The 12,635-nt window shown below is 41.8% G+C and overlaps 1 protein-coding gene and 1 long non-coding RNA gene across 2 annotated transcripts; one reads left to right on the top strand and one right to left on the bottom strand.

The window, feature by feature from the left end:
• Nucleotides 1–948: 948 nt before the first annotated feature.
• Nucleotides 949–3,336, top strand: LOC117208435. The gene is made up of 2 exons (XM_033449625.1): nucleotides 949–2,639; nucleotides 3,165–3,336. The coding sequence occupies exons 1-2, from the start codon at nucleotides 949–951 to the stop codon at nucleotides 3,334–3,336; spliced, it is 1,863 nt and encodes a 620-aa protein (XP_033305516.1).
• Nucleotides 3,337–8,155: 4,819 nt separating this feature from the next.
• On the bottom strand, nucleotides 8,156–8,423 carry LOC117208433. The gene is made up of 2 exons (XR_004487694.1): nucleotides 8,349–8,423; nucleotides 8,156–8,244 (listed from the first exon to the last, which is right to left on the bottom strand). It is a non-coding gene; the product is annotated as an uncharacterized LOC117208433 (long non-coding RNA).
• Nucleotides 8,424–12,635: the final 4,212 nt, after the last annotated feature.

The following is a 12,635-nucleotide window of genomic DNA, read 5'->3' as shown; positions in this document are numbered from 1 at the left end:
GACATATATATATGCAATATATATATATATATGTCGGAGATGAAAAGAACACCGGAGGCTTTGGAATTTTGGATAACCCCGCAACATTGTAACCTAGAGTCTACTATAGCTGTAATCAAACAATTGTAGTTATTCAACCCGATTGTAATTATTCGAGAATTGTGATAATGAGCTTGGGCTCGAGGCGACAGTCAGTCGCCGAACGTAGCCGCGGTCACGGGATGAACGTTTTGCCTAACAAGGTATGGAGTAATTCTATAGCTCTCCTTAAAAGAAATATTCGTGGCGACACGCGACAGTAAACATTCCAACGGTTTCTGTCCCGTGGCTCGCCACACGCAGACCCTATTCTTCGAGTAAGATGATTGCCAGATGTCGATGCGTCTCCGCAGTACATGTTCGGCTAGCCCGAGGGCCCGTAATAAATCTTAAGGTTTAGTTAACTAAAGTCCTTCAAACAGACAAACAGTCTTTGTCCCAGCTACGGGAAGATAGGGGAGACATATTTTTTAACGAACGGCGTCTCCCACTAGCAACTTTCCCTCGAGGGCGGCTAACATCCTTTTCTAACCACCGATATAGAGATTGACCAATTAGCAGCAACGCCAATTTCCCTTACTTTCTGAACGAAGGCTTTTCTCGACGAATCCGATGATCTCGTGTCCTTAGACACACCCCATTATAGTTTTCCTCTGTGACATCATCGGGACGGGAAAGGCATTCTCGCTCGCGATCTCATCGATCAAGGAGTAACGCCTTCGCGATCAGTGATTATTTTCAGACTTAGACTTTGTGTGAACGTTCTGTCGTCATCCCGTTGGCCGCGGATTCGTTATTGAGCCCGAGAACATCGTCACTAGCGTCGCGAGTGCCGAACCGCTGTGATCAACTGTTAAGACTGTAATAATTCTATCATTGCAATAAACTACGCCTGTGTGTACTGTATCAATGGCTAATCCTCGAGAAGATTCATTTGACGCCCACAACCCCATTCCCAGTGATGATCCGACATCAGAAGTGGGATTCGAACGGTTGCGAACGCTGGAAGGGCAGGTCGCTACCATGAGCAACCTGATGCATACGCTAATGCAACGACCAAATACGGGAATCACCAAATTCCCACATTTTAACCCAGAAGTCGCAGGCGCCGACCCAGCCGCGTGGTGCGCGGCTGTTAGTAGGGCCATGGAGAACAACCCCTTACGAGATGACGCGCTACACTCTGCCTTAAGTGACTCTCTACAGGGTTCTGCAGCACATTGGCTGGCACGAATGACGGGAGACGGAGAAGTTACTTGGTCTAAAGTTAAGGAACGATTCCTTATACAGTTCGGTGGCCGAGAGACGACGTCCTCATCGTTAATCAAGGTATCCAGGGAACCGCGGGGAGTGGGCGAATCCACGGGGGCGTTTGCCGGCCATGTCCGTTCCCTCCTGCAGACGCGGTGGCAACATTCTACGCTAGACGAAATACTTAACGCTGTCACTCTCTACATATTAATTCCACACGACCAACGTCTTAAACGATTGGCCCTCACGAGCGATATCAGAACGGAGGACCAATTTCTGAGCGAAATGCGACCCTTTTGTTACGAAGAAGAGTCGACATTTTCGCCGAGAGATGCACCGGCGGAACCCGAAGCTAAGCGACGCAAGTTATCGGGCCACCAGACGAGGTGTCATTACTGTGGTACTCTCGGACACAGAATAAAGGACTGCCGCAAGAGGATGCAGGGCGAACAACAGAGGGATGCACGACGCCAGGAAGGAAACCGACCGGCCGCACCGTCCAAGGTGGTCTGCTACAGGTGTCATGCGGAAGGCCATATCGCACCTAACTGCCCGGCACGACGGGACGGTAGACCAGGCCCCAAGGATGAGCGTAAAGTCAACTCCTGCGTGGTGGAGTCCCCAGCCGGTAGTTTAAGTCATCTGGGTGAGTCGTTCCCATTTTACTTCGATTCCGGAGCCGAGTGCTCATTAATTAGAGAATCTGTCGCTCCGAAATTCTCCGGAAGGAGAACGACAGATATAGTAGTTATGCGAGGAATAGGAAACACCTGCGTTAAGAGTACCTCCCAGATCTTATCTACGGTGCGCATTAACTGTTTTACATTGGAGATAACCTTCCACGTTCTGGCCGATAGTCACTTGCATTATGATATCATGATTGGCCGCGAGATCTTAAGCCAGGGTTTTGATGTAACTATTACACGGAATAGCGTCGATATTTGTAAAACGAAGACTATTAATGCCTGTAGTAAAACCTCCGAGGACGAGATCAATATCAATGCGGTTGACACTGACGTAGTTGGCAACGATAAAAGTCGGTTAATTTCTGTCCTCGAGAAATTCAAAGATTCATTCATTACGGGCTTCCCACGTACTCGCGTAAGCACGGGCCAGTTAGAAATACGGTTAATCGATCCTAATGTTACCGTGCAAAGAAGCCCCTACCGACTTAGCGAAGAAGAGCGTAGGATAGTGCGTGAGAGAATAGACGAGTTAATTAGAGCAAAAATCGTGAGGCCGAGCAGCTCGCCGTTCGCGAGCCCTGTCTTACTTGTAAAGAAGAAAGACGGCTCAGATAGACTGTGCGTAGATTTTCGGGCACTAAATAAAAATACGGTCGCGGACCGGTATCCCCTACCCCTCATCGCGGATCAAATCGCGAGATTGCAGAAGGCGAGATACTTCATTAGCCTGGACATGGCCAGCGGATTCCATCAAATTCCCATTCATCCTAATTCGACGGAATATACGGCGTTCGTTACACCCGACGGGCAATACGAATACGTGACTATGCCGTTCGGTTTGAAAAACGCACCATCCGTTTTCCAAAGGGCCATTCTCAACGCCTTAGGCGACCTCGCGTATTCGTTCGTTGTTGTTTACTTGGACGACGTCCTAATTATCGCCGACTCAATAGATCAAGCTCTAGAAAGGTTGAGCACCGTATTAGATACCCTCGTGAAAGCCGGATTCTCCTTTAACTTTTCGAAATGCTCCTTTTTAAAGACATCGGTACTCTACTTGGGATACGTAATCCGTAACGGAGAAGTCCGTCCAAACCCGGGAAAAATACAAGCCTTGAGTTCTTTACCTGCACCGTCGACCGTCACACAACTTAGACAATTCATAGGTTTGGCCTCTTATTTCCGAAGCTTCGTTCCCAAATTTTCACAAGTAATGAAACCCCTGTACGCACTTACCTCGAGTAACAAGAATATACCTTGGACGGATAGGCACGAACAGATAAGACAAAAGGTAATTTCCGTCCTGACTGACGCGCCGGTTCTGATGATATTTGAACCCAATTACCCCATAGAACTTTAAAGATCTTTAAGACTAAATTAGAATCGTTGGACAAAGACATGATCTTGATGTTGTCGGAAAAACTTAAAGCATGGGATGCGAATTTTCGCGACATGAGTACAACAATGAATAAATTACAAGACGATGTGCGTTCACTGAAAATAAAAAAAGAAATCAAGAGACCCGTATCATCGCCGATAATTTCCCAAGCGACAATACCGATAGAAGTTAATTCCCAACCAATTAAGATTAAAAGATGCAATAGAGACAGTACCAGTGTTCGACGAACATCGACCCTCGGTATTTCGATTTTTAAGAGCATGCGAGCGCGCACGAAACATGGTTCCTAGGCATCAAGAATCTCAGTTAGTAAAATTATTAACGAATAAGCTTCGCGGACACGCATTTCTCGCCATAGAAGACACAGAAGTAATAAGTTTAAACGATTTCGGGAATAAATTAAAAGATATGTTCGGTCCGGGAAAAACGGTTAACGAATATAAAGGGGAATTAGCTACAATATTTCAACGACCGGGAGAAGATATTTTGGACTAGATAGAACGCATCAAAGATCTCAGACTGGCGATAATGAACGGGGAAAGGTACGAGTACGGCACCGTATTTCAAGATAGGATAGATCGAGACACGAGGGAAGCTTTCGTTAAGGGGCTTCCAAACGAGGTGTATTTACGAGTAAAGATAGCAGGATACCAATCCTTGGACGATGCGTACCGCCAAGCCGTGAAAGCAACACGAGAACTAAAACAAGTGAACAATAGAATTCGATACCAACATTCGACACCTTCGAATAATTATAACCGAAACAACCGCCAGAACTGGAGATTTGTACCGCCGTCGCGGAAACATCTAAACAACCCGGGAATAGAAGAAAATGTTAGAAAAGAAGCAAGAGCAATAATTTGGGAAGAAAAATGCATAAATAAATACCTCGATAGAGATCTAAATCAAAAGAGAGATGCTGATCATTTCAACCAATCAACTTTTCAATGCAAACACCATTCCGTTGCTGTGATAAGGGATAATGTCACGTTAAATAATAAGAGGACGCACGGTGCCATAGACAGGATCATGAGTGAGAAATTTCCTGAGTTACCAAACAAGATAAATAATATTAGTGCCAAAGAACTTTCAGACGAAGCAGAAACTAGGAAATTGAACGACGAGACGACAGGCAATGCTTATCCACTGCATAATATCACAGAGATATTGGACCCGCTGGGAAGTGCGAATTGCCTCTCCACGTTCGACTTGGCAAAGATACAAAAGCAAGACTCCACGAATTTCGTGAATGTCTCAACCATAATAGGAAAAGAGATAGCGAGTGTATCTCACTCAAAAACTTCTATAAAACCATCAGAAGGAAACTTTATCGAACTCAAAGCCAAATCATTAAATTGCAAGGAAGATCACACTATAGAAAATAAAAATATAGCTATCCCTAAATCCAAAACAGAATCTATAAGCAAAAAGGTTTGTAATAAAAATTCAAAGAATAATTCCAAATCTACCAAAAATATTCCTAAACGTTCCATACAAATAAATAATAATTTAATTATAATAAGCACTTCCAGTGAAACTATTCATCCTGAAAAGGTAGAGAAAAATAAAGGTGTTGTGAATAAAGTAAATAAAGAAGGAAAAAGGGTAACTAAGGAAAAGGATTCTAAACATTTTCAAGCTGAAGAAACGCAAGTTCAACGAGCCCAAAGAAATCAAAAGGGAGAAAATAGGGAATCACCAGTTGAAGATATATATAAAAACTTGAATACGCTAGCCATTGGATTATAATTGGATTAAAAATACTTTATTGGTTACTACATCTAATATTTGACGTAGGTAACATAGTAGGTAGTGCTGATCTTATGATTCCCCCAGGAAAATATAGATGGTATCACGCTATACTATATACAAAATATTTTTGGGTTAATATGGCTGCGGCACTTTCAAAAATTTGTATTTTGAATGCTATTAGCAAGCAATTGGATAATTGGATCGATGTCAGTAAACTTGCGTCTTGGCGCAAAATAAAAACTAAAATGAAGGAAAGGAACGAAATTCTCCCCGCACGAATTAGTTTTGGACATCTAGCCAGAGAACCTACTGGTGAAGTAATAATCGAAGAGAACATGGAACCAACATACTCAGAATATCTCGAAGATCTGTTCAATAAAATTTACACCGTACAACGAATGGCAAGAGAAAATTTGATAAAATCCAAACTAAGATCAAAGGAATATTACGATCGACGAATCAACCCTCAAGATTTTAAAATAGGAGATTCGATATATTTACTAAAAGAACCTAGTAAAGGAAAATTCTCCGATCAATATACTGGACCACACAAAGTGCTAGAAATCTTGCAGAACCAAAACGTCAAGATTGAAGTAAAAAAGGGATTCCGCGAACGGTGCACTTAAACAAGTTAAAACTAGCGCATAATCGAAATAAACAATGAATAAAGTGATTTCAGTGGGCAACGTAGTGCAGTAGTGTATGTTGTAGTGCTGTTCGTCGAATGACACAGATAGCGAAAACATAAAAGAAAAGAAAAGGAAAATTATTATATGTGATTCAATTATTGTTTAAATATAAAACGTGTTAACTCAATGAATAATTAACTAGTGAAAGTGAAAGTTACCTTGTGAACAAGTGATCAACATACAAGAAAGTGTACGTGCAAGTATAGGTTATGGATCGTTGTTCGTGGTACATAATGTACGACAGCTACCTAAAATAAGTGAATAAATTAGTTTCAATCGTCTCAGTGCAAAATACAAGGTTACTAAATGTTATAACTATATTGTGGATAAATCAAAAGGAGGTGTGACACTGTTCGTCGAATAATACAGATAGCGAACACCTAAAAAGAAAAAAAAGAAAATTATCATGTGTACTCCAATCATTGTTTGAATATAAAACGTGTTGATTCAATAAATAATTAAAAGAGTGAAAGTGAAAGTTACCTTGTGAACAAGTAATCATCATACGAGAAGGTTTACGTGCAAAATAGGTTATGGCTCCCTGTTTGCGGAACACCATGTACAACAGCCAGCTGAAAAATAAATGAACAAATTAACTTCAATTGCCTTAATGCAAAATACAACAGTACTAAATGTTATAACAATACTGTGGAAGCATGGCACTGTTCGTTGAATAACACAGATAGCGGAAACTTGAAAAGAAAAGGTTTATTACGAGTGCTCCAATTACTGTTTGAACGTAAAACGTGTTAGTTCAACGAATAACTAAAACAGTGAAAGTGCAACCTACCTCGTGAACAATTAATCACTATACAAGGAAGTGTACATGCATGAATTTCGCAGGTTAATAAGAAGAAATAAAATAGCTGATAAAGTATAGAAAGCGGTTAGAAAATAATCAAGATAGATTAATTGAGAGTTAGTAATAAATATAACCGGAGTAAAAGGATATTTTGTTATGCATTAATCTACGTAGTATTGTTATGTTATTTTGTAATGCCCAATAGCGGTCGCGCATACAATGCATTATACACATATTGAATTAAATAAATTAAACACCACCTTTATGACCACAGATATAAGACGATTGAAGGCAGCCGTAGTAGAAGGCAGCCGTAGTAAGTATCCAAGGCATATCAAAGAATCGGATGATGTTGTGGGAACGATCCAGGTAAGTGACGCAGCATCGAAAGAGCAGAATCTGAAGAATTACAGACAATGTTAATCTAACAAATAAATTTTAATCATTAATAAGGGAACTAATTCATATCATGCATAAAATAATAACAAATAGCAAGTACAAGCAATAATAAATTAATAGGGAAAATAAGAAAGGTTAATAAACACAGAAATGGGTTAGAAATTACAATGTCAATCTAACAAATAAAATTTAATCACTAATAAGGAAACTAATTCATATCATACACAAAATAATAACAAATAGCAAGTACATGCAATAATAAATTAATAGGGAAAATAAGAAAAGTCAATAAACACAGAAATAGGTTAGAAATTAATCAAGATAGACTAACTAAATATTAACAACAAGACATGACTGAACTCGGTGCAGAGGAATAAAGTTATGCTACACGAAAATAACTGGTAACACAATACACAAAACATTAACTAAATTAAACAAGACTTACATAAATGCAAGTCACGTATAATCAAAACAATGACTATTGAAATTCGGTGACAATACAATCCATGCTATCACATTAAAGTAGCACACGGTATTGACACAGACAATATCATGAAATACAAAACAATATTACAAAAACACTACTAAATAAAATTATAATGATTAACAATTAATTAGCTATTTCAACAACACGTTACTGTTGACATTAAACCAACGCCATACCAAAGAGACACGCGAGCGGCCATGTTGAAAAATTCGTCGCACATACAAATAATAGCCAATGCAATGTAATACAGCATCATAATAGCAATGTTAGGTACTAATAAAAAAAAAACAAACAAAAAAAAGAGAGAGATAAGGAAAATATATATATAATAAATAACAACTAACATAATCATAACATATTATATATATTATATTATATACAGGGATACAGTCTTCGTACAAAGGAACAGGTCCAAACGAAACTTATAAAAAAAAAAAAAATAAAAATAAATAATATATATATACATTAACTATTTTTGTATGTGTGTGCAGAACGGATGGCGAATTCATCAACCATTCTCTGAACGACGGATGGAAGTACATGTAGGTGTTGTCCAGACGTTTCACGAGGATTCCAGAGAGCATTTTGAATCTCTGCAGAAAATCTTCCTATGCATGATCGTTACAATAATCTGACTCATCTCGAAAGAAATTTTTTTAGTCCAAGGAATAGCAATCCGCACCGTAGAACTGTAAGGCACCTGTACGCCACCCACGAAACCAAATACTTTTGCTATCCACCTGTAAACAAACAACATTTATAACTATACATATAATTCTCACTTATATCTACCAATATATATATACACGCATGTTGTAAAGTAGGCGATATTTATAACACTCACTTCCATTGATAATGCAAGTGACTCATAAAAATAAGCCGTCATATTTACTATTACACGCACATATATATATATATATATATATATGTCGGATCAGTATTCGAATTGTGGGCGCGCGACGACTCTTCATGTGGACTAGCCATCGTTTCACAAAGCCGAGATTTTATTTACACGTATATACAGGTCTATCACTAAGCTTAACAAATAATAAGTACAACTAATAATAAGTCTAACAAACACTAAGCCTAATAAATAATACGATCTACGAATAATTAAATTAAATAATACTATTAGCAATGTTTGAGTTCAAACGAATCCACGGTCACCGGGATAACTCCTTACTAAGCGAAACTAACTTAGACGCAAATGCGATCCTCGAAAACGCTCGATGTATCACTCTCCAAGGCAATCGCAAGAATGCCAGCCTCGTGGAGATTTTTCTCCCTGTACGATTGCATTTTGTTTTCTATCCCCGTTTGGAAGCATCGAGAAGGTTCCAAACGCCGTTGCTAGGCACACTCGTTGGAAGCATCGAGAGAGTTCCAAACGCCGTTGCTAGGCAGTTTCTGCCTGGAGTTTTGGTTACTAAATACAATGTATGTCCCATTGCATCGGCACCTCCGAGGCAACATCACACGTGGCTCGGCCCGCTCTCGAGGCCGCATGCCGCCACAACCACACTTCTCGGAAAACACATACAACCACTCCAGACCTCCGTTAGATAAAACATCCATCCCGTGACCGTGGCTACGTTCAGCGACCGATTGTCACCTCGAACCCAATCTCGCTTATTACAAATCTTAAACAATTACAACTATAATAAAATCTAGGCTGAGGTACTAGAGGATGTTCCCAAAATTTCCAAGGAAGGGCTTCGGCTTTCCTTTCATCTCCGACACGGCCATCCTGACTATCACACGTCCTCGGGTGTACCTTCGTCAACAAAACAAAAGGAAACAAGATTAGTGTCATTGTGATTAGCATTCAAAGTGCCAGTTGCATTCTGCGTGCTTTCAGTCGGGTCGTAATGACATAACGGACCATTCTCGATTTCACACCCAAATGGGTCTCATCCTTCGAATCGCACATACTCTCAAAGTTCGTTACATAACCAGCTTCGTAACACGATCGCTGTCAACACTAGACCGCCTCCAGCCTCGTGACATTGTCACTGTCGGTACTAGACCAGCTCCAGCTTCGTGACATCGTCGCTGTCGGTACTAGACCAGCTCCAAATCCGTGACATTGTCGCTGTCGGTACTAGACCAGCTCCAACCTCGTGACATTGTCGCTATCGGTACTAAACCAGCTCCAACCTCGTGGCATTGTCGCTGTCGGTACTAAACCGGCTCCCAGCTTCGTGACATCGTCGCTGTCGGTACTAAACCGGCTCCCAGCTTCGTGACATCGTCGCTGTCGGTACTAAACCGGCTCCCAGCTTCGTGACATCGTCGCTGTCGGTACTAAACCGGCTCCCAGCTTCGTGACATCGTCGCTGTCGGTACTAAACCGGCTCCCAGCTTCGTGACATCGTCGCTGTCGGTACTAAACCGGCTCCCAGCTTCGTGACATCGTCACTCCCAGTGCCTGACCGCACTGAACTCCGTCCCATGGCCGCACCTGGGCTCATATAATTCTACGATCCTCTGGGATCGGGGTACTCACATCGCCATGGTCACTGTTCTCGTCATCACAACAGACATCCAACTCCGCAGGAATGCGACTATCCGGCATTTTCCTTAACCTGTCATGACTGTACTTGTATGACCTTTTCCCATCCAGTGTTTTCAAGGTATATCGGTCTCCTTCCAGGACCTCCGATATCACAAACGGACCCCTGAATTTTGGATCCAATTTTGTCTGGTTCCTTTCTTCATTTTGGCGTAGTACCAAATCACCAGGATTAAACCTAACTACTTTAGCTTTGGTTTTATCGAATCTCTCTTTGTCATATCTAGCACTAGTTTCCATCTCTTTTATTGCCTGTTGTCTTACACTGGAGATATCTATTTCTTTTTCCTCAATGTTATCAGGTAGTAATAAGTCATACGGTCTTGCTGCTCTGCCAATCAATAACTCTAAAGGACTCGATTTGGTTACGCGGTTGATGGTGCAATTCAAAGCCAATTGCATCTCCCCGATCGCGTCTTGCCATGAACGCCCGGTCGTTTCTACCGTTGTGAACATATTTTTTAACGTGCTCATAACACGTTCTACTTGCCCATTGGCCCTACTTGCACCGGTCGCGATCAAATGAACTTTGATTTGTTTGCTTGCACAGAATTCTTGAAATTCCCGGCCCGTGAAACATCTACCCTGATCTGCTATTATCCGACAGGGACTACCGAACAAAAACACGGCGGACTTGAGTGCCTGGATAACGCTGAGCGAATCCAATTTGCGTGTGTGATATAAGTGCACGAATTTCGTAAGGCATCGATCAAGACGACGACATACTCTTTCGAGTCATTCTTGCCACTCAGTTTGCCCGTTATGTCCATATGCACCGTATGCCACGGTATGCCGGTCTTAAGTATAGGATGCAGTTCAGCCTGTATTTTACCTGAACTAGCCTTCGAAACTCTACAAGCATGGCAGTTCTCGACAAACTTGCGAACATACTTCGCCATTCCCTCGAACCAATAATACTCATAGAGCTTCTCGAGCGTTTTATCCCATCCTAAGTGCATAATTGACTGATGCACATGGTTGATGACGGACCATCTAAAACCTCTCGGAACAATGGGTAAGCAAAGGGTTCTGCCCTTTCGTTGTACTTTACGGTAAAGTGTACCGGATCGCAGTTCGTAGGTATTCGCGATATCTTCCGCGAGCTCTTCGTTCTGTAATTTATTAACGATTTCGGAGATTTGCGGATCGCGACGTTGTTCCGCTAATAGCCAGTCTTCGGAGATCTCGGCCAGATTAATCTCTTTCTCTGCGACCTTGTCTATCATACGGCGATTCAAGTCTACGGGGTTTCGCGAAAAGAAATCTACGTGGGCCATTCGTTTACCCTCTCGATACATGATGTCAAAATCGAATGTTTGCAAATAAGCCCACCACCTATAAACCCGGTCGTTTAAGTTTACTTTGTTGCTGGAGGCTTTCAAAGAATTACAGTCCGTAACTACTAAGCATTTCCGTCCATGTAAGTAGTGTCGGAAATGCTTAACGGCGCTTACTACTGCTAGTGTCTCCAGTTCGTACGAATGATACCTAGATTCCGCGGGACTGGTCCTTTTACTATAATATTCGATGACTCTGTTTTCCTTTTCGACTCTATGCATTAAAATAGCTCCATACCCCTCCGAACTAGCGTCGGTATGTAGCTCTATGGGACGATTGGGATCAAATATCGTTAACACCGGCGCGTCGGTCAGAACGGAAATTATCTGTTGTCTTATCTTTTCGTGCCTGTCCGTCCAAGTTATGTGCTTGTTACTAGAAGTGAGTGCGTACAAGGGTTTCATCACTTGCGAAAATTTAGGAATAAACTTTCGGAAGTAAGAGGCCAAACCTATAAACTGCCTAAGCTGTGTGACGGTCGACGGTGCAGGTAAAGAATTCAAAGCTTGTATTTTTCCCGGGTTTGGACGAACTTCTCCGTTACGAATTACATATCCCAAATAAAGTACCGACGTCTTCAGAAAAGAACATTTAGCGAAATTGAAAGAAAATCCGGCGTTTACGAGAGTGTTTAGTACAGTGTGCAACCTTTCTAGAGCTTGATCTATTGAGTCGGCGATTATTAGAACGTCGTCCAAATAAACAACGACATACGAATAAGCGAGGTCGCCTAAGGCCTTGAAAATGGCTCTCTGGAAAACGGCTGGTGCATTTTTCAACCCAAACGGCATCGTCACGTATTCGTATTGACCGTCGGGGGTAACGAACGCAGTATATTCCGTCGAGTTAGGGTGAATGGGGATCTGGTGAAATCCGCTAGCCATGTCCAGGCTAATGAAGTACCTCGCACTCTGCAATCTCGCGATTTGGTCAGCAATAAGGGGTAAGGGATACCGATCCGCGACCGTATTTTTATTCAGCGCTCGAAAATCTACGCACAATCTGTCTGAGCCGTCCTTCTTCTTCACGAGTATTATAGGGCTCGCGAACGGCGAATTACTAGGTTTTACAATTTGTGCTTTAATTAACTCGTCTATCCTCTCGCGTACTATTCTTCGCTCTTCCACGCTAAGCCTGTAAGGGCTTCTCTGCACGGTGACGTTGGGATCGATTAGCCGTATTTCCAACTGGCCTGTACTGACGCGAGTACGCGGGAAACCC

This window comes from Bombus bifarius, unplaced genomic scaffold, assembly GCF_011952205.1.
Source record: "Bombus bifarius isolate JDL3187 unplaced genomic scaffold, Bbif_JDL3187 scf7180000008089, whole genome shotgun sequence".
Lineage (NCBI taxonomy): Eukaryota > Metazoa > Arthropoda > Insecta > Hymenoptera > Apidae > Bombus > Bombus bifarius.
Note: the sequence above shows the minus strand (reverse complement) of the source record. Positions and strands in the feature narration are given on the sequence as shown.

Bases quoted from the DNA above. Each gene is read 5' to 3' on its own strand.
- LOC117208435 (XM_033449625.1), top strand. From the start codon at position 949: ATGGCTAATCCTCGAGAAGATTCATTTGACGCCCACAACCCCATTCCC. The intron at 2,640-3,164 runs GTATCCCCTACC...TTATTTCCGAAG, and splicing joins AAAAATACGGTCGCGGACCG to CTTCGTTCCCAAATTTTCAC.